Source organism: Bombina bombina, chromosome 7, assembly GCF_027579735.1.
Source record: "Bombina bombina isolate aBomBom1 chromosome 7, aBomBom1.pri, whole genome shotgun sequence".
Classification (NCBI taxonomy): Eukaryota; Metazoa; Chordata; class Amphibia; order Anura; family Bombinatoridae; genus Bombina; species Bombina bombina.
This window is the reverse complement of record NC_069505.1, coordinates 529731709-529758407: the sequence shown is the minus strand read 5'-3', so window position 1 is coordinate 529758407 and position 26699 is coordinate 529731709. Positions and strand designations below refer to the sequence as shown.

At 42.7% G+C, this 26699-nt stretch overlaps 1 protein-coding gene across 1 annotated transcript in view; it reads left to right on the top strand.

The window, feature by feature from the left end:
• The window catches only part of LOC128636495 (vomeronasal type-2 receptor 26-like), a 163506-nt gene that overhangs the window by 96230 nt on the left and 40577 nt on the right, over positions 1 to 26699 (top strand). The window contains exon 3 of the mRNA XM_053689504.1: positions 23518 to 24440. Within this exon, the coding sequence (XP_053545479.1) occupies positions 23518 to 24440 (923 nt within the window). The remainder of the gene's footprint in view (positions 1 to 23517; positions 24441 to 26699) is intronic.

Genomic DNA, 26699 nt, shown 5'->3' with positions numbered 1-26699 from the left:
TATGGGACCTTGCGATTTTGAAAAGTCGACGCCCCTGTATCAAGAATGTCGTCCTAAGTAAGGGGCTACTGCTCTATACCCGTGGCCTTAGGACCGCTAGGAGGGACCCTAGAACCTTCGTAAAGATTCTTGGTGCCGTGGCAAACCCGAAGGGAAGAGCCACAAACTGGTAGTGCCTGTCTAGAAAGGCAACCTGAGAAAACAATGATGACCTTTGTGTATCGGGGATGTGAAGATAAGCATCCTTTAAGTCTACGGTAGTCATATATTGAGGGAAACCAATGCGCCAAAAGAGGCTAGGTCTAAGTAAGTCCAAGATAAAACACAACGGGGTTAGAGTTGGATAAAAACAGGAATCACCCTTTAATTACATACACATCCGGTTACGGATGTTTGGACAGCTAACAATAATTTATAAAAAACAGATAATAAAAACTAATAAAAACTTAAATCACTAGCCCTGATTCACTCGGCTCGTAGTAGGCGATCGCTAAAAAAATATTTCTGGATCCACAGTAAACAATAGACCAATACACACTAACGTCCTAAGAGTTCGCCTGAACTTATGTACTTGTGGTGAAGTGAAGTAAGGACTCCACTGCCCTAGGGGATTAAAGGTTTCCTAAAATGTCTGCAAGTAGATGATTTCTTAATACAAATAGCCCAAAAGGGGTTGGTAGTGGTAAAGCATAGTTTTACAGAATAGTAAAACTATCTTTACCACTACCAACCCTATTGGGCTATTTGTATAAGAATCCTCTACTTGCAGAATTTTAGGAAACCTTTAATCCCCTAGGGGGCAGTGGATAGTCCTATACTTCACTTCACCACAAGTACATAAGTTCAGGCAAACTCTAGGACGTTATTGTGTATTGTCTATTGTTTACTGTGGATCCAGAAATTTTTTTAGCGATCGCCTACTAGCCAGTGAATCAGGCTAGTGATTTAAGTTTTTATTAGTTTTTATTATCTTGTTTTTAATAAATTATTGTTAGCTGTCCAAACATCAGTAACCGGATGTGTATGTAATTAAAGTGTATTCCTGTTTTATCCAACTCTAACCCCGTTGTGTTTTATCTTGGACTTACTTTAGACCTAGCCTCTCTTTTTGGCGCTTTGCTTTCCCTCACTATTTATACACAATTTTTTTGACTACTAGGAGTCAAAAATCCAAAGCTAAGGTCTTATCAGGTGGGCGCTCAGTGATACCCGTTCACTTACGTAGTCATATATTGGACCCTCCTGGAATCATAGGAAGGATGGTTCGAAATTAGTCTCTATCTTGAAGGATGGGACGCTGAGAAATTTGTTTAAGATCTTGAAATCTAAGATTGGTCTGATGTTCCCTCTTTCTTGGGAACACAACCAGATTTGAATAGAAGCCCTGCCCCCTGTTCCTCCTTTGGAACTGGGGTGGATCACTTGCATAACTAGGAGGTCTCGAACACAATGTAAGAATGCCTCTCTCTTTATCTGGTTTACAGATAAATGTGAGAGATGAAATCTCCCATTTTGGGGGAGAGGAGTTTGAATTCCAGTAGATAACCCTTGAGACACAATATTTCCAATGCCCAGGGATCCTGGACATTCTCTTGCTCTTCCAAGCCTGGGCGAAGATGAGAGGAGTCTGCCCCCTACTAGATCACGTTTTCCCGGATCGGGTGGGCTGCTCCTTCAACTTGCTGTCTTAGGGAGGCAGCAAGCAGGCTATTTTGGCCTGTTTCCCCCCTTGTTTCCAAGCCATGGTTAGGTCTCCAGGACCGGCTTAGACTGGGCAAACGTGTCCCATCTTGTTTTGTGTTAAGAGGAAGTTTGAAACTGGCGCCACTCTTGAAGTTTCGAAAGGGGCTGAAAACTAGACTGTTGGTTTCCTATAATTAGTTGGAACCTGTCTTGTAGAGGAAGGTGCGTGACCTTTATCAGACCCATTCCAGTGATGTCAGAAAATATCACCTTCCGTGCTGTTCCAGTGTCCTAAGAATAGGGTCTGTCCTTTGAAGAGAATATTGAGAAGTTTAGACTTTGAAGTCACGTCAGCTGACCAGGATTTAAGCCATAGCGCCCTACGCGCCTGAATAGCAAAACCTGAATTTTTAGCCGTTAGCTTGGTTAAATGAACAACGGCGTCAGAAACAAATGAATTGGCTAGCTTAAGGGCCCTAAGCTTGTCAATAATATTTTCCAACGGGGTTTCAACCTGTAGAGCCTCCTCTAGAGACTCAAACCAGAAAGCCGCAGCAGCAGTGACTGGGGCAATGCATGCAAGTCGCTGGAGAATAAAACCTTGTTGAATAAAAATTTTCTTAAGGTAACCCTCTAATTTTTTGTCCATTGGATCTAGAAAAGCACAACTGTCCTCGACAGGGATAGTGGTACGCTTAGCTAGAGTAGAAACAGCTCCCTCCACCTTAGGGACCGTCTGCCACAAGTCCCGTGTAGCGGCGTCTATAGGAAACATCTTTTTAAAAACAGGAGGGGGAGAGAACGGTACACCTGGTCTATCCCAATTCCTTAGTAATAATTTCAGAAAACTCCTTAGGGATTAGAAAAACATCAGTGTAAGTAGGTACTACATAGTATTTATCCAATCTACATAATTTCTCTGGGACTACAATTAGCGTCATAGTCGTCCAAGTGTTGCTAAGACCTCCCTGAGCCATATGCGGCAGGTGATGCTCAAGCTTAAATTTAAATGTAAACATATCAGAATCAGGTTGAAGTATCTTCCCTGAATCAGAAAAAATCGCCCACAGATTGAAGCTCCCCTGCTTCAGCTTTCAGTGCATTGTGAGTGTATCAGACATAGCCACTAAAGCGTCAGAGAGCTCTGTATTTTATACTAGACCCAGAGCTGTCATCGCTTTCCTTGCAATCCTGGAAGTTTAGATAATACTCTGTACAGGGTATGATTCATAACTGCTGCCCATGTCTTGTAATGGTTTACCGACAATATGGGCTCGGCTAGATGTACATGGCAGTCCCCTGAGCGGGAGTTATAGGTTCTCGACACGTGGGGAGAGTTAGACGGCATAACTTCCTCCTTGTCAATTTCTTCTGTGATAAATTTTTAAAGCCAGAATATGGTCTTTGTACTCTACTAGTAAAATCAGTGCATTTGGTTACACATTCTAGAGGAGGGGTTCCATAATGGCTTCTAAACATAATGAATAATGAGTTTCCTCTATGTCAGACATGTTTAAAACAGAACTAGTAATGAGACCAGCAAGCTTGGAAAACACTTTAATAAACTGTGAACAAGCAAAAATAAAAACGGTCCCTGTGCCTTTTAAGACAAAAAAACAATCACAGAAACTGCAAAACAGTGAAAAAAGCAGTAAAATTAACGAATTTTTTACAGTGCTGTATAATAGACCTGAAATAGCATTGCACCCACTTGCAAATGGATGATTAACCCCTTAGCTTTCAAAACCGGATCAAAAATACGATATAACCATTTTTAAACAGTCACAACCAACTGACCACAGCTCTACTACTGTGGCTCCTAACCTGCCCATACAACGAACTTTGGAAGGCACAAAAACCCTTTAGAGAGGTCCTATATGTTCAGGGGGACTCCTTCAGGGAAGCATATGTCTCAAGCTGCAAAAACTACTGCGCCAATTAAGGCGCGAAAATAGGCCCCCTCCCAACATGTACTACACAGTGAGAGGGCATAAAATAAAACTATCCCATAGGCAAAATCTAGTCCAGCCTTGTGGAAAAACTGGGCCCCCAGGGAATAAGTTATACACCTTTGTAATAAACGTTTATATACATCAAGCAAACATTATATCTATTAAGTAATGAGAGTAAATAACAAAAAATATTACCCTTTACAGCAGCATGATACCAGTCGTTATTAAATCACTGTAATCAGTGCTTACCTTAAACAAATCAGGCACTGTCAGCATTTTCTAGCATCTCTCTAGAAAAATTTTAAAACTGCACACTACCTCAGAGCAGGTAATCCTGCACGCTATTCCCCCAGCTGAAGTTACCCATCTCTTCAGCTTATGTGTGAGAACAAGCAGTGGATCTTAGTTACAAACTGCTAAAGATCATCAAAAAACCTCAGCAGGTCTTTCTTCAACTTTCTGCCTGAGGCTAAAATAGTACAACTCCGGTACCATTTGAAAATAATAAACTTTTGATTGAAGATAAACTACATTAATACACCACATCTCTCTAGCTACTTCCCTTGTCGAGAGCTGCAAGAGAATGACCATGGGGGTGGCAGTTAGGGGAGGAGCTATATAGACAGCTCTGCTGTGGGTGATCCTCTTGCAGCTTCCTGTTGGGAAGGAGAATATCCCACAAGTGATGGATGAATCTGTGGACTGGATACACTTACAAGAGAAAATATACCATTCATACACACACAGGTATATATAATATAATATATATACATATATATTATATATATATATACATATATACATACACACAACAGTATATATATATATATATATATATTATATATACTATATATATATATATATACCTCACACAGTATCTATATATATATAAATATAATAAATAAAAACAATTTTTATGCTTACCTGATAAATCTATTTCTTTCCGGATATGGAGAGTCCACAACGTCATTAATTACTGTTGGGAATATCACTCCTGGCCAGCAGGAGGCGGCAAACAGCACCCCAGCAAAGCTGTTAAGTTTCACTCCCCTACCCACAATCCCCATTCATTCGACCAAAGGAAAATGGAAACAACCCCATGCTTTTGTACTTGCTTTTCAAAACAACAGACTGCTGATTATATATAGACAACATTGTGCTCACACCCGTTGAGTAATTTAAGAGTCAGCACAACAAGGCACTAATTGGCTAAAATGCAAGTCAATAGATAATAAATAAAAAGTCATGTGATCAGGGGGCTGTCAAAAGATTCTTAGATAATCAAAGAGATAAAAAGTATATTAATGTAACTTCGTAGGTTATGAATAAAGGGATTATCCAGATTTTAAAACAATACAAATTCTGGTGTAGACTGTCCCTTTAGACATTTAGGGCTAGATTACACGTCATGTGCTATTTAGCAGTCCTGCTTGAGCAAAAACAATGCTAGTAGTGAACTTTTTTGCATGCACGGGTTAGCACGCATATTACAAGTTGAAAGTAAAATGTATGTACGTGAGCAAAACCCGACGTGCACTAGCTAAAGTACTTTGGATATTGAGACTGCGCATTCTCCCCATAGACTTCAATAAAGAGCTTAGAACAAAAAAAAAAATATCACTTGCATCCTAGCCCGACAGGAGTTATTAATATTTCACATCCTAATATTCTTCACATACAGGAATATGACATTTGTATTTTAACCCCTTAGTGACCAGACCGTTTTTCAATTTTCTTACCGTTAGGGACCAGGGCTATTTTTTACATTTTTGCGGTGTTTGTGTTTAGCTGTAATTTCCTCTTACTCATTTACTGTACCCACACATATTATATACCGTTTTTTCTCACCATTAAATGTACTTTCTAAAGATATTATTTTCATCATATCATATAATTTACTATAATTTGATTTTATAAAATATGATGAAAAAGGGAAAAAACACACTTTTTCTAACTTTATAAAATCTGTTACACATCTATAACCACCAAAAAACACCCATGCTAAATAGTTTCTACATTTTGTCCTGAGTTTAGAAATACCCAATGTTTACATGTTCTTTGCTTTTTTTTTTGCAAGTTATAGGGCAATAAGTACAAGTAGCACTTTGCTATTTCCAAACCTTTTTTTTTTCTTCAAATTAGCAATAGTTACATTGTAACACTGCTATATATCTGGAATCCCTGAATATCCCTTCACATGTACATATTTTTTTTAGTAGACAACACAAAGTATTGATCTAGGCCCATTTTGGTATATTTCATGCCACCATTTCTCTGGGATCCCCTTTGTTTAGAAATAGAAATGGCATTACTTTTCGGTAATTAGAAGGCCGCTAAATGCTGCTGCACACCACACTTGTATTATGCCAAGCAGTTATAGGGGTTAATGAAGTAGTAGGGAACTTGTAGGGTTAATTTTAGCTTTAGTGTAGCGTAGTAAACAACCCAAAGTATTGATCTAGGCCCATTTTGGTATATTTCATGCCACCATATTACCGCCAAATGCGATCAAATAAAAAAAAATGTTCACTTTTTCAAATAATTTAGGTTTCTAAATGAAATTATTTACAAACAACTTGTGCAATTATGGCACAAATGGTTGTAAATGCTTCTCTGGGATCCCCTTTGTTCAGAAATAGCAGACATATATGGCTTTGGTGTTGCTTTTTGGTAATTAGAAGACAGCTAAATGCTGCTGTGCACCACACTTGTATTATGATCAGCAATTAAGGGGTTAATTAGGTAGCTTGAAGGGTTAATTTTAGCTTTAGTGTAGAGATTAGCCTCCCACCTGACACATCCCAGCCCCTGGCCCCCCTCAAACAGCTCCCTTCCCTCCCCCACCTCACAATTGTCACCACCATCTTAAGTACTGGCAGAAAGTCTGCCATTTCTAAAATAAAAAGCATTATTTTTTTATATTGATTCTGCAGTGTTGGATCCCCCCTTAGCCCTCAACCTCCTGATCCCCCTTCCCCCCATATAGCTCTCTACTCTAACCCTCCCCCCTCTACCTATTTGCCACCATCTTGGGTATTGGCGGCTGTCTGCCAGTACCCAGTTTGCAAAAAAAATGTTTTTTTTGTTTTTTTTTATATATATAATAAAACATGTTCTGAATTAGTAAAACCAGGAGTACATTTGCTTCTCAATTTTAACAAGGAGAAAAAAACAAACAAAAAAAAACATATAATAACTTTGAACACTTTAACTATACAACATATAACTGCACCAATGAGTATATTAAAGAAGCAAATATCACAGTGTAAGCTTCATCAACTTTCCAAACCAGAACAATGCTCTGTAACAGGATTCTGACAGATACAAGACAATTATATCACAGTATTAAAGCTATAGAAATGATCTCATTTTACTTTAAAGGGACATAATACTCATACTGCATTAATTTCAGTTGATTTAGCATATAACTGTGAAAAGCTGACAAGAAAATATCACCTGAGCATCTCTATGTAAAAAAGGAAGCTATTTTACCTCACAATCTCCTCCGCTCAGCAGAGTAAGTTCTGTGTAAAAAGCTATACTTCAGCTGCAGGTAAAAAAATTAAAAAAAATGAAGAAATGAACAGCAGCCAATCAGCAGTGCTGAGGTCATGAACTATTTTACTGTGATCTCATGAGATTTGACTTAAAGATACATAAAACTCATATGCTAAATCACTTGAAACTGATGCAGCATAACTGTAAAAAGCTGACAGGAAAATATCACCTGAGCATCTCTATGTAAAAAAGGAAGATATTTTACCTCACAATGTCCTCAGCTGAGCAGAGTAAGTTCTGTGTAAAAAGCTATACTTCAGCTGCAGGTAAAAAAAAAAAAAAAAAATTGAAGAAATGAACTGCAGCCAATCAGCATCAAGAGTGCTGAGGTCATGACCTGTTATCTCATGAAATTTGACTCAACTCTCTCGAGATTTCATAGTAAACTTCCTTAAAGGGATAGTCTACGCCCAGAATTTTTTATTGTTTAAAAAGATAGATAATCCCTTTATTTACCTATTGCCTAGGTTTTGCATAACCAACACACAGTTATATAAATACACTTTTTTACCTCCTGTGATTATCTTGTATCTAAGCCTCTGCAAACTGCCCCCTTATTTCAGTTCTTTTTGACAGACATCCATTTTAGCCAATCAGAGCTGGCTCACTGGAACTCCACGTGCGTGAGCACTCATTATCAATATGACACACATGAACTGACACCCTCCTAGTGGTGAAAACTGTCAAAAGTTTAGAAATTTGGCATATAAAACCTCCTAGGTTTAGCTTTCAACTAAGAATACCAAGAGAACAAAGCAAAATTAGTGATAAAAGTAAAAAGGGAAAATAGTTTAAAAAAGTGACATTCTCTATCTGAATCATGAAAGTTTATTTTGGACTAGACGGTCCCTTTAAAGGGAAATTAAACACTAAATAAATGCTAGCAAGAATAATGCATTCAAATAAAAGATTATTCTGATAACGTAAATTTATTTTTTAAAGTATTATTAGTTGTTTAAATGGTGACAAAATAAGTGTAAAGTTTTAATGTCTATAAAATAATGGGAGCTGCCATGTTGTAACTTAGGTTACCTTCTCAGCCGTGGCCAATTAGGTACAGTTATCAATATGTAACTAGAGTTTGCAGCCAATAGTTGTGTGGAATATAACAGTGTTCTGTACTTCCATTTCCAACAGGAACTGAAAAGCTCACAATTTCAGAATGGAATTACAGGAAAAAGGGGCAAAATAAATAATGAAAGTATATTGCAGAGTTTTTTTTTTATAGATATGATTATATATTACAATTGCAAAGTGATTAATGTCCCTTTAAACTGAATAGGGAAATAACATGAGTGAGCACAAAGCTCACTCCCTTGCCTGTCCTGGGACAGACATACTGAGATACTGCTTAAAGTCCTTTGCAATGGGGTTTGAATACTTAGGACATTTTGAGGTAAAATATCTTTCTTTTTTACATAGAGATGCTCAGGTGATATTTTCTAGTCAGCTTTTTACAGCTATGCTGCATCACTTTCAAGTGTTTCAACATTTGGGTATCATGGCCCTGTAAGTAATATTTGCATTTATACAAGACCATAAAGAAGAGGGCAACATATAAGTTAAGTGACTTTTAAATCTAAAATCAAAAGGTTGAGGTCACAGCTGCACCTATCTAGTACAAGGGAGGTTATAGTTGCAGAAAGCAGTCCTATCTTAAGAGTTAAGACAGTGAGAGGATGAACTTGAAACCGCATTCACATATCGTTGACATTGCAAGAAGTGTAACATATTACAAGCACTAAACTGCTACAAAGCCTCCTCTACTCCCTCATAAAAAGTAATGGCGCTAATTTGTCGTAACCTCCTAACACCTGTGCCGTCTATCCTAATAACACCACGTTATATCCTGATAAACACTGTGTGCATACCTCGGATAACACAAAAGGTTATATATTACATAAATCATAGGCTTACACTCCCCGGTAGTATTGTGATGTAGTGACGGCTAAATTAACGCTAACATGAAATAGCCTAACATCACCTAAAAGTGCATCGAAACAACAATTAACTCCCCCTACGATTAATGTCATTTGGATTCTAGATCCATTGGCTGGGGAGGCAAGATAACATTTTATTACTTACATGCAGCCCCCCACATTAAAGAAAAACCCTATTAATAGCTATCATGGCAGTGTAGATTTTCAGGGAACTAAGACAACTGCCAGTTAATTATACAGTAATAAATTTAGTAAAGAAAATACAGGTGGAATAACTTAATATAGTGCAGAGCCAAACAAACTTCAGAGCAACAAACTAGTAAACCTTTGCAAAATATATATATTTAACATGTTAGAACACATCATACAAAGCCCATCATGCATTCACTGCTAATCAATAACAAAAGAAAAGGGAAACCATCTAGTAGCGCATAAACAATTATACATCCTAGTGTTTAGGATTACGGACCCTTACAGCTCCCAGTTCTAGAAGAGAAGAAAAAGTAGCATTATGGCAGTCTTTAATGGTTCCCCCATAGAAAAGCCCATCAGATGCCAATTACTGTGCGAGGTACGTCTCATAGCACCTCTAGATTGATGACCCAGATCACTAATATTGCCAAGCTGTAATGAAAAAAGCCCCCTCCATTACCCAGGCCACTGTTGCCAAGGGATATAAGGATGGCGAGATGTATAGCCACTCTCTACCATAAGCTGTACAGAGCTTAAAAAAACCTCAGTGGCCATCTTGGAACACCGCCCCACGGAAGACCACGTCTGACTTATTTTATTTTTCTTCTATGGTCTTTTTAAGGAGTGTCTTCTAGGGATTTTTTAGCATTTTCAGATTTATCCCTATCTCTTCTTTAGTAGAAGTATATTTTATTTTTTATTCTACCGTACCTATTAAAATAATTTTTATATTCTATCCCTGTCTGCAGTAGAGGTTTGTATTTGATATTGTTATAAGCTCTCTTCCTGCTTATCTTATCTTTTCCTTCTGAACTTTGCAATGTGTGCCATTAGGGATGTTAGCTTTGCTTCTTTTATCCCTATCTTTTTTGCAGACAAGAATAGCCTGGAGATTGTTATAAGCATTATGCCTGCATATCCACAATTCCTGCTAATTGCGATTTTCAGGGATTTCCATGTTTTATCCCTCATTCTCTACCGTAAAGAATGTATGTTCCAGATTCTCATTTCCCCCTATGGGAATCTGTGTTTTCTTTATTGCTGTGGCAATATTCATATATCAATTGTAGTAGACTGCTGGTTAGCCTAGCTGCCTATCAAGAAGAAGATTTGCAGTTTTGTATCAAGCTGCAACTGCTTGCACCTCTGAATGTGTGATTGCAAGTTGTTTTACCTTTCTGTCTGACTTCGGGTAACAGTTTCTCTCCCCTGGAAAGTGGGGCCGTCTCTGACCTCTATCAGAGGATTGTCCTAGACTATCTGACAAGAGCTCTGTTCTGGTAGCTTGCTTTGCCATCTTTTCCAAGGCACATGCTTCTTGAGAACCCCTCCGGGGGGAGGAGAGTGCTATAAGATGCCAGTCTTCGAATGGGGAGCAGTTTGGGGTCCTTCCTACGGTGGTTTTGGTTTCCTTTATCGTTCAACAATTCTTTTTAAGAAAGAACGTCTGTTACTCCTACCTGGATGTAGTTCGTGCTCAGCTATACAGTTTTCAGGCTACTACAGCTTTCTGTAAATCTTTTGCCCTTTTTTTTTTTAGTTTTTCTGGTTAACGCAAGAGTCTGAGAACCTCATCCACTACTCTTTTCCTTTTGGTTTGAGGAGTATCGTTCGTATTGGTTTTTTGAGATAGCCAAGAAATAGCCTCCTGAGAGGATTATGGTTCTTTCTTCTAAGGCTGCTTTCTTCTTCCTGGGTTCTTTAAGACGAGATTTTGTGGGGGCAAGTTTGCAAGGGTGGCTACTTAGGTTGTTACAAACTTTTTTTTTAAAATATGTATGTTATATGTTTTTGCCTCAGCTGCGGCTTCCCTTTGGCAGAAAATGTTTTTCAAACAGTGGTGCCTTCAGTTTAGATCCGACCCCTGTCGTGTTTCTCCAATCCCTTTCCATTTTGTTTCCTCTAGCTTGGGTATTGGTTCCCACTAGTAATAAGAATGGATTTGTGGACTCTCCATGCCATTGGAAAGAAAACAAAAACATAATTTATGCTTACCTGATAAATGTATTTCTCTTGTAGTGTATACCAGTCCACGGATCATCCATTACTTACTGGGATATTCTCCTTCCCAACAGGAAGTTGCAAGAGGATCACCCACAGCAGAGCTGCTATTATAGCTCCTCCCACTCACTGCCATATCCAGTCATTCGACCGAAACAAGACGAGAAAGGAGAAACTATAGGGTGCAGTGGTGACTGTAGTTTAATTAAAATTTAGACCTGCCTTAAAAGGACAGGGCGGGCCGTGGACTGGATACACTACAAAGAGAAATAAATTTATCAGGTAGTAAGCATTAAATTATGTTTACTCTTGTTAAGTGTATCCAGTCCCAGGATCCATCCATTACCTTATGGGATACCACATACCAAAGCTAAAGTACACGGATGATGGGAGGGACAAGGCAGGATTAATACGGAAGGAACCCACTGCTGAAGAACATTTCTCCCCAAAAAACAGCCTACCCGAAGAAGCAAAAGTATTCAAATTTGTAAAAATCTGTTTCAACCACAGGCCTCATTTTTAAAGGCCCAGGTGGCAAGCCACAGCTCTAGTAGAATGAGCTGTAATCCTTTCAGGGGGCTGCTGTCACCAGCAGTCTCATAGGCTAAGCGAAATTATGCTCCGAAGCCAAAGGAAAGAGAGGTTGCCGAAGCTTTTTGACCTCTCCCTCTGTCCCAGGAGTAAACGACAAACAGGGAAGATGTTTGGCGAAATCTTTAGTAGCTTGTAAGTAAAACTTCAAGGCACGGACTACGTCCAGATTATGTAAGGAGACGTTCCTATCTTTGAAGAAGGATTAGGACACAATGATGGAACAACAATCTCTTGATTGATATTTCTTGTTAGAAACCACCTTAGGTAAAAACCCAGGTTTGGTACGCAGAACTACCTTATCTGCATGAAAAATCAGATAAGGAGAATCACATTGTAAGGCAGATAGCTCAGAGACTCTTCGAGCCGAGGAAATAGCCATCAAAAACAGAACTTTCCAAGATAAAAGTTTAATATCAATGGAATGAAGGGGTTCAAACGGAACTCCTTGAAAAACTTTAAGAACCAAGTTTAAGCTCCACGGGGGAGCAACAGTTTTAAACACAGGCTTAATTCTAACCAAAGCCTGACAAAATGCCTGGACGTCTGGAACCTCTGCCAGACGCTTGTGCAAAAGAATAGACAGAGCAGAAATCTGTCCTTTTAAAGAACTAGCTGATAATCCTTTGTCCAAACCCTCTTGGAGAAAGGACAATATCCTAGGAATCCTAACCTTACTCCATGAGTAATTCTTGGATTCACACCAATAAAGATATTTACGCCATATCTTATGGTAGATTTTCTGCGTGATCAGGCTTTCGTGCTCTGTATTAAGGTATCAATGACTGACTCGGAGGAAGCCACGCCTTGATAGGATCAAGCGTTCAATCTCCATGCAGTCAAGTACTCAGAGAAATTAAGATTTGGTGATTGAAAGGGACCTTCAGTATTAGAAGGGTCCTGCATCAGAGGTCCACATGGTGGAAAGCGATCGACTATGGTCCCACTAGGTCTGCAATACCCAAGTGTCTGCTAGGCCTCGCCAGGCGCTGATCAGAATCAATGTTGCTCTCTCCTGCATGATTTTGGCAATCAGTCGAGGGAAGCAGACGGTAACGGTGGATAAAACATAAGCCAGGTTTGAAGAAACCCAAGAAGCTGCATAGATGCATCTAATCAGCGTCGCATCCCCGGGTCCATGGACCTGCATCCTGTAACTAAGGAAGCTTGGCGTTCTGGCGAGACGCCATGAGATTCCAGTTCTGGTTTGCCCCAACGATGGGATCAGTTGAGCAAACACCTCCGGATGGAGTTCCCACTCCCTCGGATGAAAAGTCTGACGACTTAGAAAATCCGCCTCCCAGTTCTCTACGCCTGGGATGTGGATCGCTGACAGATGGCAAGAGTGAGACTCTGCCCAGCGAATTATCTTTGAGACTTCTAACATCGCTAGGGAACTCCTGGTTCCCCCTTGGATGGTTGATGTAAGCCACAGTCGTGATGTTGTCCGACTGAAATCTGATGAACCTCAGGGTTGCTAACTGAGGCCAAGCTAGAAGAGCATTGAATATTGCTCTTAACTCCAGAATATTTATTGGGAGGAGTTTCTCCTCCTGAGTCCACGATCCCTGAGCCTTCAGGGAGTTCCAGATTGCACCCCCAACCTAGAAGGCTGGCATCTGTTGTTACAATCGTCCAATCTGGCCTGCGAAAGGTCATACCCTTGGACAGATGGACCCGAGATAGCCACCAGAGAAGAGAATCTCTGGTCTCTTGATCCAGATTTAGTAGAGGGGACAAATCTGAGTAATCCCCATTCCACTGACTTAGCATGCATAATTGCAGCCGGTCTGAGATGCAGGCGCGCAAATGGCACTATGTCCATTGCCGCTACCATTAAGCCGATTACTTCCATGCACTGAGCCACTGACGGACGTGGAATGGAATGAAGGACACGGCAAGCATTTAGAAGTTTTGATAACCTGGACTCCGTCAGGTAAATTTTCATCTCTACAGAATCTATAAGAGTCCCCTAGGAAGGTGACTCTTGTGAGTGGGGATAGAGAACTCTTTTTCCACGTTCACTTTAAACCCATGCGACCTCAGAAATGCCAGAACTATCTCTGTATGAGACCTTGGCAATTTGAAAGCTTGACGCCTGTATCAGGATGTCATCTAGATACGGAGCCACCGCTATGCCTCGCGGTCTTAGAACCGCCAGAAGTGAGCCCAGAACCTTTGTAAAGATTCTCGGGGCTGTGGCCAACCCGAAGGGAAAGAGCTACAAATTGGTAATGCCTGTCTAGAAAGGCAAACCTTAGGAACCGATGATGATCTTTGTGAATCGGTATGTGAAGGTAGGCATCCTTTAAGTCCACTGTGGTCATGTACTGACCCTCTTGGATCATGGGTAGAATGGCCCCGAATAATTTCCATTTTGAATGATGGAACTCTGAGGAATTTGTTTAAGATCTTTAGATCCAAGATTGGTCTGAAGGTTCCCCTCTTTCTTGGGAACCACAAACAGATTTTAATAAAACCCCTGTCCCTGTTCTGTCCGTGGAACTGGATGGATCACTACCATTACTAGGAGGTCTTGCACACAGCTTAGGAATGCCTCTTTCTTTATCTGGTTTGCTGATAACCTTGAAAGATGAAATCTCCCTTGTGGAGGAGAAGCTTTGAAGACCAGAAGATATCCCTGAGATATGATCTCCAACGCCCAGGGATCCTGAACATCTCTTGCCCACGCCTGGGCGAAGAGAGAAAGTCTGCCCCCTACTAGATCCATTTCCGGATAGGGGGCCGTTCCTTCATGCTGTCTTGGGGGCAGCAGCAGGTTTTCTGGCCTGCTTGCCCTTGTTCCAGGACTGGTTAGGTTTCCAGGTCTGTCTGGAATGAGCAACAGTTTCCCTCTTATTTTGAAGCGGAGGAAGTTGATGCTGCTCCTGCCTTGAAATTTCGAAAGGCACGAAAATTAGGACTGTTTGGCCTTTGATTTGGCCCTGTCCTGAGGAAGGGTATGACCCTTGCCTCCAGTAATGTCAGCAATAATTTCCCTTCAAGCCAGGCCCGAATAAGGTCTGCCCCTTGAAAGGAATGTTGAGTAACTTAGACTTTGAAGTCACGTCAGCTGACCAGGATTTAAGCCATAGCGCCCTACCGCGTCTGGATGGCGAATCCGGAATTCTTAGCCGTTAGTTTAGTCAAATGAACAATGGCATCAGAAACAAATAAGTTAGCTAGCTTAAGCGTTCTAAGCTTGTCAATAATTTCCTAAAATGGAGCTGTATGGATGGCCTCTTCCAGGGCCTCAAACCAGAATGCCGCCGCAGCAGTTGACAGGTGCTGCAAAATAAAACCTTGTTGAATAAACATTTTTTTTTAAGGTAACCCTCTAATTTTTATCCATTGGATCTGAAAAAGCACAACTATCCCTCAACCGGGATAGTGGTACGCTTTGCTAAAGTAGAACTGCTCCCTCCACCATTAGGGACCGTCTGCCATTAAGTACCCGTGTAGTGGCGTCTATTGGAAACATTTTTCTAAATTTAGGAGGGTGGGGGAAAAGGGCACACGCGGTTCTATCCTACTCCTTGCTAATATTTTCTGTAAGCCTTTTAGGTATAGGAAAAACGTCAGTACACACAGGCACCACATAGTATCCTATCCAGCCCACCACAATTTCTTGGAATTGCAACTGTGTTACCAGTCATTCAGAGCAGCTAATACTCCCCACAGCAATACACAGAGGTTCCTCAAGCTTAATTTAAAATTAGAAATTTCTGAATCAGGTTCTCCCCGAGTCAGAGATGTCTCCCCACAGACTGAAGCTCTCCGTCCTCATGTTCTGCATACTGTGACGCAGTAATCAGACATGGCTCTAACAGCAATTTGCGCGCTCTGTATCTCTCCTAACCCCAGAGCTATTGCGCTTGCCTCTTAATTCAGGCATCTAGATAATACCTCTGACAGGGTATTATTCATGATTGCAGCCATGTCCTGCGAAGGTAATCGCTATGGGCGTCCCTGATGTAATTGGCGCCATATTAGCATGCGTCCCCTGAGCGGGAGGCGAAGGGTCTGACACGTGGGGAGAATTAGTCGGCATAACTTCCCCCTCGACAGAACCCTTGGTGATAATTCTTTTATAGATAAAGACTGATCTTTTACTGTTTAAGGTTGAAATCAATACATTTAGTACACAATTCTCCTATGGGGCTCTGTTACGGTTACCCTTAGTCTCGCTGAGAGATGGAACCGCTTAGTAGCCTGGATTCCTATTGCTGAAGAGGGGAGAAACTGCTTTCCATAGTATTCTATATGAGTCTCGCAAATGTAGATAATCCCCCTTAGCTGTAGTACAGCTAGGATACCCTTCTGCCCACAAAAACGAGTCAACGCTGCGATTGAGGGACAACCAAGAAACTGAGGACTGGGATGCCCAGCCTGCTTTTTATTTAGGTTACATGCACACAGGGCACTCCCAGGGGGGGAAGCATAAAATCCCCCATCACACATTTAGACAAAGCCCTTGGACAGGCCACCGCAGATAACAAGTACACACAAGAAAACAATTTGCTTCTTATCACCTAGCAGTGAATGCTTATCCACAAACTTAATTACAGTACACAATATGCTAGGAAACCTGCCTCAGAAAATAGTTTTCTCAAAAACTGAACAGAGTTAACCCTTTATGAAATGATACTTGTTACAGTTTTCTTGGAGCCCTTCTTAGGCGCTGGCTTGGCTGGTTTCAGGCATTGCTGCTGGGAAATAAGTTTCTTCACAACAAAATAACTAATGCTTCTGTAACAGTGCTCCCTTTCTGTGGAACACTCTGGCAGACACGGTCTGACCCCTTTTCGGGGCAGACTAAGGCTGTCCAGACCGCTGGTTATGCGGGGCTGAGGTCGGTTTGTCTGGACAACCCGTCGGCGTTGCCATTCTGTTTCCCAGGTCTGTAAGTAATCGGTGAAATTGAAGGGTTGCAACGATAAACTCCAACGTAATAGCCTGCCATTATCTCCAGAGACCCGGTTCAGCCACACCAAAGGGTTATGGTCGGTGACCAGAGTGAACTCCTGCCCATATAAATAGGGAGTCAATTTCTTTAATGCCCACACCAAAGCCAAACACTCCTTTTCGACTGCTGCATAGCTGACTTCGCGGGGCAGGAGCTTCCGGCTGATGTAGGGCAACTGGATGCTCCCCTCCATCTTCGCCTACTTGGCTGAGGACGGCTCCCAGCCCGAACATGGAAGCATCTGTGTGGACGATAAAAACGTTTGTTAAGGGCTGGAGCCGCCAAGACAGGAGCGTTAATTAGAGCATTTTGAGAGCCTGGAAAGCCGTTTCACAGTGGGGAGACCACAGGACCTGTCGAGGTAAGTTCTTCTTGGTCAAGTCAGTCAGGGGTTTGGCAAGTGTGCTGTAGTCTGGTACGAACCGTCTATAGTACCCTGCCGTGCCCTGGAAGGCTAGGACCTGAGTCTTAGTGATGGGGGCGGGCCAATTGGCGACAGCTTCTATCTTGGCCGGCTCTGGTCGCTGCTTTCCACACCCCACCCGGTGACCCCGGTACAGTACCTCGGCCATCCCAAAGTGGCATTTTTCTGGCGTCAGAGTCAGGCCAGCAGCCCGGATCTGATCCAGAACCATTCCTATGTGAGCTAAGTGGTCCTCCCATGACTCACTGTGGATCGCTATGTCGTCCAGGTAGGCGCAAGCAAAAACTCTGGAAGCCATCCAGGAGCCTATCCACCAAGCGCTGGAATGTAGCTGGGGCATTCTTCATCCCAAACGGCATTACCCTAAACTGATATAAGCCGAAATGGGGTGACGAATGCCGACTTGGGGATAGCCTCCGGGGCCAGGGGAATCTGCCAGTAACCTTTGCAGAGGTCAATAGTGGTCAGGTAATTTCCCCATGGCTATACGATCGAGTAGCTCGTCTACCCTGGGCATAGGGTAAGCGTCCGTCACGGTCTTTTCATTGAGCCTCCGATAGTCTACGCAGAACCGGGTGGGTCCCATCTTTCTTGGGCACCAAGACCAACTGGGGAGGCCCAGGGACTATCGGAGGGCTCAATTACCCTGAGTTGGAGCATCTCATCGATCTCCTTCTTCATTCCTATCCTAACTGCTTCGGGGATTCGGTACGGAGCCTGGCGCAAGGGAGCTTGTCCCGGATCAGGTTTAGGGGTCCCCGTACCTTTCTTCCGTAGAGCAACTCGAAGGGAGAGAACCCTGTCGTTTCCTGGGGCACCTCCCGATAAGCAAAAAGGAGGTGCGGCAGGAAGCGTTCCAGTCTCTGTATTCCTGAGTGAACGTCTTGAGCATTTGCTTGAGGGTCCCATTGAACCTCTCACACAGCCCGTTCGTCTGGGGGTGGTATGGGGAGCTCAGGAGGGACTTAATTTTGCAAACCTGCCAGAGTTGTTGGGTCAATTCAGCCGTAAATTGCGTGCCTCGGTCGGATAGGATTTCTTTTGGAAATCCTACCCGGGAGAACACCTGTACTAGTGCATTCGCTACCGTATCCCGCTTGTATGTTGGATAGGGCGACAGCCTCTGGGTACCTGGTAGCGTAGTCCACTACGGTAAGAATGTAGCGCTTACCGTAGTGGACTAGGGGTAGCCAGTGGTCCCACTAGGTCAATAGCAACCCGGCTGAAGGGTTCCTCTACAATGGGCATATTTACTAGATGGGCTTTAGGGTGATCGCCTCGCCTTCCTACTCGTTGACACACATCGCAGGTGTTACAGTAAGTTCTAACGTCAGCGTGTACCCACTGGCCAAAAGAACGTGTGAGTAATGCGGTGTAGGGTACGGGTTACAGCTAGGTGGCCTGCTAAGGGATGTCATGGCCTATCTTGAGGATTTCTTGACGGTATTTGTGGGGCACTACCAGCTGTCGCCTACGCTGTCCCCCTTTTCTCTGTCCAGCGGTATAGTTTCCCTTTTTCCCATAAGAATGTTTCATTATCTGCCCCGCCCCCTCCGGTCTCTGCTCGTTCCGGTACATTTGTAAGGTCGGGTCAGTCTTAGACTCTGTCTCGAAAGCATCTGGGGTTGTCCCCAGGGTATGGGGCCTAACATGTCAGGCAATGTCGGGGTAGGTCTTACCTGTGTCTCCCGCACTGGTGAGAGTTCTCGCTCCGTCCGGGCTTGGGCCCGTGTAGTCACTGGGTCCGCCTCGTTGTTGCATACTGGAGCATAGGCAGAAGTCATGGGGCCCAAATCATTGCCCAGTAGTACTTCGGCAGGTAAATTATCCATTATGCCCACGTTCACAGCCCCCCTTTCCCGCTCCCCAATCAAGATGCACTTTAGCTGTTGGAATTTTGTACACATCCCCCCCCGCCACTCTAACGGCCACAGTCTGTCCAGATCGCTTGTGCTCCGGCACCAAATGACTCTGTACCAGCGTGATAGTAGCCCCTGTGTCTCTCAATCCCTCGGTAGATCGCCCCCTCGAGCCATACCTTCTGCCGATGGTGCTGGCGGTTATCTGAGGCAGCATATACAGGGTCCGCCTCGTGAAGCGGCCCCAAATATTCCTCCATAGGGGCCTCTTGGTTAACACAGAGGGTCCGGGCCGGACGATATGCCCCAGAGGGGTAATTGTAATTCCTGGGTGTCTGGTGCGTAATTAAGGGGGCAGCTAGCCATGAAATGCCCTGGTTGCTTGCATCGGTGGCAAGTCGGTCTGGGACGCTCAGAGCTGTTATTGGGTGGTCCTGAGTGTCGGGCGGGCCCTGCGGGGCACCGGGGCTCGGAAGTCAGCACGAGGGGGTGCACGGTAAACCTCTCTGGGTTCGTGAAGACGGGAAGTCATAATGTTCATCGGCCAATTTGGCTGCTTCTTCTAAGGTAGAAGGTCGCCTGTCTCGCAGCCATTCCTTCCCTTGCTGTTCCATGCCATTATAAAAATGTTCTAAGAGAAACAATTGTAAAATTTCCTCACCAGTCACCGCTTTACTTCCGCTCATCCAGTGATTTGCCGCTCTCCGCATTCGGTGCGCCCATTCCATATGGGTATCGTTAGGCTTCTTTTTCGTGCCCCGAAACTGTCGGCGATACGCGTCCGGAGTTACTGCGTACCGTCGCAACAGTGTCTCCTTAACTAGCTCATACTGTGTCACTTCCTCAGCACCCAGAGTACGAAAGGCTTCCCAGGGCTCGCCCCGGATAGTTTCCCAGACAATATCGTGGGCCACTCCCTGTTGGGAATCTGGTGCAGGGCACATTGCCTTTCGAAGTCCGCCAAAATATTCATCAATCCCTGTCTCGCTCTCTAGGAAGGGTCGAAATGCCGCATAGGGTATCTTGGGCCCTCCCCAGCATTTTCGACAGGGATGATTACCTGCGGGGCTTCAGCATTGCGGTGTGCGTTCGCTAGGTTGAGTTCGTGGGCTCGAGTCTCTCGTATATCCTTGTCCGCTTCCGCCATCAACTGCTGTACCAATTCCATGGAGGGGTTCGGCCCGTACAGTGAGAGCCTCTCCCGAACAATCCTGGTTTTTTCGTCACTAATCGTGGTCGGTGTTTCCGCCATTGTGAAGCTCTGATCCAGTTCGGTCAATTCTGCGATCAGCTCTCTCCTCGGCCGGTTGCTGGCGTACCCCCCTCTGCTTTCAAGTAAATCCTTTAGGGTTGTACGCTTCAATTTTTCGTAAGCGCTCTCCATCCGTTCTGTACCTCTCCTAGGAAATCCAGGAAAAATCCCACCGCTGCCGCCAAATGTTACGGTTACCCTTAGTCTCGCTGAGAGATGGATCGCTTAGTAGCCTGGATTCCTATTGCTGAAGAGGGGAGAAACTGCTTTCCATAGTATTCTATATGAGTCTCGCAAATGTAGAATAATCCCCCTTAGCTGTAGTACAGCTAGGATACCCTTCTGCCCCACAAAAAACGAGTCAACGCTGCGATTGAGGGACAACCAAGAACTGAGGACTGGGATGCCCAGCCTGCTTTTTATTTAGGTTACATGCACACAGGGCACTCCCAGGGGGGGGAAGCATAAAATCCCCCATCACACATTTAGACAAAGCCCTTGGACAGGCCACCGCAGATAACAAGTACACACAAGAAAACAATTGAGTGCTTCTTATCACCTAGCAGTGAATGCTTATCACAAACTTAATTACAGTACACAATATGCTAGGAAACCTGCCTCAGAAAATAGTTTTCTCAAAACTTAACAGAGTTAACCCTTTATGAAATGATACTTGTTACAGTTTTCTTGGAGCCCTTCTTAGGCGCTGGCTTGGCTGGTTCAGGCATTGCTGCTGGGAAATAAGTTTCTTCACAACAAAATAACTAATGCTTCTGTAACAGGCTCCACCATGGCTTTCAAACATAATGAACAAGTAGGTTCCTCTGTATCAGACATGTTTAAACAGACTAGCAATGAGACTAGCAAGCTTGGAAAACACTTAAAACAAGTTTACAAGCAATATAAAAAACGTTACTGCACCTTTAAGAAACACAAATTTTGTCCAAATTTGAAATAACAGTGAAAAAAGGCAGTTACACTAATGAAATTTTTACAGTGTATGTAACAAGTTAGCAGAGCATTGCACCCACTTGCAAATGGATGATTAACCCCTATAATACCAAAAACGGAATAACAAATGACAAAAACGTTTTTTAAACAGTCACAACAACTGCCACAGCTCTACTGTGGCTTTTTACCTCCCTCAATACGACTTTTGAAGCCTTTTGAGTCCTTCAGAGAAGTCCTGGAACATGCAGGAAGAAACTGGATGTCTGTGTCTGTAATTTTTCTGCACAAAAAAGCGCTAAAATAGGCCCCTCCCACTCATATTACAACAGTGGAAAGCCTCCAGGAACTGTTTCTAGGCAAAATTCAAGCCAGCCATGTGGAAAAAAACTAGGCCCCAATAAGTTTTATCACCAAACATATATAAAAAACGATTAAACATGCCAGCAAACGTTTTAAATACACCTTTATAAGAGTATGTATCTCTATTAATAAGCCTGATACCAGTCGCTATCACTGCATTTAAGGCTTTACTTACATTACTTCGGTATCAGCAGCATTTTCTAGCAAATTCCATCCCTAGAAAAAATTTTTAACTGCACATACCTTATTGCAGGAAAACCTGCACGCTATTCCCCTCTGAAGTTACCCTCACTCCTCAGAATATGTGAGAACAGCAAAGGATCTTAGTTACTTCTGCTAAGATCATAGAAAACGCAGGCAGATTCTTCTTCCAAATACTGCCTGAGATAAACAGTACACTCCGGTACCATTTAAAAATAACAAACTTTTGATTGAAGAAATAAACTAAGTATAAAACACCACAGTCCTCTTACGACCTCCATCTTAGTTGAGAGTTGCAAGAGAATGACTGGATATGGCAGTGAGGGGAGGGGCTATATAGCAGCTCTGCTGTGGGTGATCTTCTTGCAACTTCCTATTGGGAAGGAGAATATCCCATAAGTAATGGATGATCCGTGGACTGGATACACTTAACAAGAGAAATGTATGCTTACCTGATAAATTATTTTCTTTCCTGGCATGGAGAGTCCACGACCCACCCTTATGTCATTTTTAGACGTCTTAGTTTGTTTCTGTTATTTCTAAACTTCAGGCATCTCTATACCCTTTGTGTCCTCTTCTCTTCCACATTCCTTTGGCTTAATGACTGGGGGATTGTGGGAAGTGAGGATACTTAAAGCTTTGCTGGTGTGTTCTTTGACTCATCCTGGTGGCCAGGAGTTTAATTCCCACTAGTAATTAGAATGGATTAGTGGACTCTCCATGCCAGGAAAGAAAGTTATTTATCAGGTAAGCATAAACTTAGTTTTTTCAATATCTTATATTTAATTAATACATAATGTGCCTTAAGATAACTCATGTCAGGTTAGTGCACATTAAGGGATAGATTTATCAATTGTCGGGCAAACATGATCTGCTGTATCGGATCATGTCCCCCCGACATTGATAAATGCCGACAGCATACGCTGTCAGCTTTGATCATTACACAAGCATTTCTAGTGAAATACTTGTGCAATGCCGCCCCCTGCACATTTGCAGCCAATCGGCTGCTAGCAGGGAGTGTCAATCATCCCGATCGTATCTGAATGGGATGATTGCTGTCTACCACCTCAAAAGTGGCGGATGAGTTAAGACGCAGCAGTTTTACGACCGTTGCTTCTTAATTTAAGTTTCAGGTGGACCTGAAACTTCAGGGGTAGAATGCAGCATCCGCTGCTTGATAAATCTACCCCTAAGAATGAATGTACTCCGTCGGGTTATATGCGCAAACCTGACAGAGGTACATTCCTTCTTCATGTGCACTAACCCTACATGAGTTATTTTAGGGGATCTTTTAGAGGATATTTTTAGTCCCTAATCCACAGTCATTGGTGACAGCTGCCCAACATTTGCAGGGTAGCACATTTTGCTATGCATATTGCACCATGCAGACAAGGTAACAAAGGGAAAAGAGGGATTTAATAAATATAAAAAATGTAGGAATAGATAGAAGAACACTAATTCAGTACAACCTATACCCTTGATATTTAGTTTTGTAGTCAAAGTTCTGCACCTCACATGTCATGCTCTAGAACCACCATGAGTAATATCCACTGATACTTTTTTTTTTATCATGCATGTGTTTTCAAGATATGGAAAAATGCTGGAAGTGCCCAGAAGACCAGTGGCCAAATAAGAGGAAAGATAAATGCCTACCAAGAATGATTACCTACCTGACCTATCAGGAGATACTAGGAGTTTCTCTGGCCGCTGTTGCTGTGTTTTTTTCCTTGGCTTCTCTTTTCACTTTAACAACTTTCATCCATTATCAAAATACATCTGTTGTAAAATCCAACAACCGGAACCTTAGCTTCCTTCTTCTTGTGTCCCTTACTGTCACATTTCTCAGTTGTTTGGTCTTTATAGGTCTCCCAGGAAGATTCACCTGCATTGTAAGACAGACACTTTTTGGCATAACCTTTACTGTTTGTGTGTCCTCTATTCTAGCCAAAACCATAATTGTAGTTTTGGCTTTTCACGCCACCAAACCTGGAAGTCCACTAAGAAGATACCTTGGGAAGAAGCTACCAAGCTCTATAGTGGCCATATGTTCTTCTATCCAGTCTCTTATCTGTATCACATGGATTGGGATTTCTCCACCATACCCATTCAAGGACTTTTATTCAGAACCTGGACAAATAATTATTGAATGCCAAGAAGGTTTAGGGTTATATTTTATGTTGGGATTCATTGGGCTTCTTGCAAAAGGAAGCTTTATAATTGCCTTCCTTGCTAGGAATTTACCAGATTTGTACAATGAAACAAGACTTATCACCTTTAGCATGTTAATCTTCTTCAGCGTATGGATCTCCTTTATCCCAACTTACATGAGCACCAAAGGAAAGTATATGGCAGCTGTAGAGATTTTTGCCATTCTGTTTTCTGGTGGTGGGATTCTGCTATGTATGTTCTTTCCAAAGTGTTACATATTGCTTTGTAAACCAGAGAGGAAGAGGAAAGCTTGCATTACACACAGTCACCCAGTGAAAATATTACCTACAAAAATAATTCAGGTAAATAAGGCCTAGATTTAGAGTTTGGCGGTAGCCGTGAAAACCAGCGTTAGAGGCTCCTAACGCTGGTTTTTAGGCTACCTCCGGTATTTGGAGTCACTCAAAAAAGGGTCTAACGCTCACTTTTCAGCCGCGACTTTTCCATACCGCAGATCCCCTTACGTAAATTGCGTATCCTATCTTTTCAATGGGATCTTTCTAACTCCGGTATTAAGAGTCGTGTCTGAAGTGAGCGTTAGAAATCTAACGACAAAACTCCAGCCGCAGAAAAAAGTCAGTAGTTAAGAGCTTTCTGGGCTAACGCCGGTTCATAAAGCTCTTAACTACTGTACTCTAAAGTACACTAACACCCATAAACTACCTATGTACCCCTAAACCGAGGTCCCCCCACATCGCCGCAACTCGATTACATTTTTTTAACCCGTAATCTGCCGACCGCCACCTACGTTATCCTTATGTACCCCTAATCTGCTGCCCCTAATACCGCCGACCCCTATATTATATTTATTAACCCCTAATCTTCCCCCCCACAACGTCGCCGCTAGCTACCTACACTTATTAACCCCTAATCTGCCGTCCGCACGCCGCCGCCAGCTACATTATCCCTATGTACCCCTAATCTGCTGCCCTAACATCGCCGACCCCTATATTATATTTATTAACCTCTAACCTGCCCCCCACAACGTCGCCGCCACCTACCTACAATAATTAACCCCTAATCTGCCGACCGCAAAGAGCCGCCAGCTACATTATAGCTATGTACCCCTAATCTGCTGCCCCTAACACCGCCGACCCCTATATTATATTTATTAACCCCCTAACCTGCCCTCCCTAACATCGCCGACACCTAACTTCAATTATTAACCCCTAATCTGCCGACCGAATCTCGCCGCTATTCTAATAAATGTATTAACCCCTAAAGCTAAGTCTAACCCCTAACACTAACACCCCCCCTAAATTAAATATAATTTAAATCTAACGAAATTAATTCACTCTTATTAAATAAATTATTCCTATTTAAAGCTAAATACTTACCTGTAAAATAAATCCTAATATAGCTACAACATAAAACAGAATTTATGTTTACCTGATAAATTACTTTCTCCAACGGTGTGTCCGGTCCACGGCGTCAACCTTACTTGTGGGATATTCTCTTCCCCAACAGGAAATGGCAAAGAGCCCAGCAAAGCTGGTCACATGATCCCTCCTAGGCTCCGCCTTCCCCAGTCATTCGACCGACGTAAAGGAGGAATATTTGCATAGGAGAAATCATATGATACCGTGGTGACTGTAGTTAAAGAAAATAAATTATCAGACCTGATTAAAAAACCAGGGCGGGCCGTGGACCGGACACACCGTTGGAGAAAGTAATTTATCAGGTAAACATAAATTCTGTTTTCTCCAACATAGGTGTGTCCGGTCCACGGCGTCATCCTTACTTGTGGGAACCAATACCAAAGCTTTAGGACACGGATGAAGGGAGGGAGCAAATCAGGTCACCTAGATGGAAGGCACCACGGCTTGCAAAACCTTTCTCCCAAAAATAGCCTCAGAAGAAGCAAAAGTATCAAATTTGTAAAATTTAGTAAAAGTGTGCAGTGAAGACCAAGTCGCTGCCTTACATATCTGATCAACAGAAGCCTCGTTCTTGAAGGCCCATGTGGAAGCCACAGCCCTAGTGGAATGAGCTGTGATTCTTTCAGGAGGCTGCCGTCCGGCAGTCTCGTAAGCCAATCTGATGATGCTTTTAATCCAAAAAGAGAGAGAGGTAGAAGTTGCTTTTTGACCTCTCCTTTTACCAGAATAAACAACAAACAAGGAAGATGTTTGTCTAAAATCCTTTGTAGCATCTAAATAGAATTTTAGAGCACGAAATACATTCAAATTGTGCAACAAACGTTCCTTCTTTGAAACTGGATTCGGACACAAAGAAGGCACGACTATCTCCTGGTTAATGTTTTTGTTAGAAACAACTTTCGGAAGAAAACCAGGTTTAGTACGCAAAACCACCTTATCTGCATGGAACACCAGATAAGGAGGAGAACACTGCAGAGCAGATAATTCTGAAACTCTTCTAGCAGAAGAAATTGCAACCAAAAACAAAACTTTCCAAGATAATAACTTAATATCAACGGAATGTAAGGGTTCAAACGGAACCCCCTGAAGAACTGAAAGAACTAAATTGAGACTCCAAGGAGGAGTCAAAGGTTTGTAAACAGGCTTGATTCTAACCAGAGCCTGAACAAAGGCTTGAACATC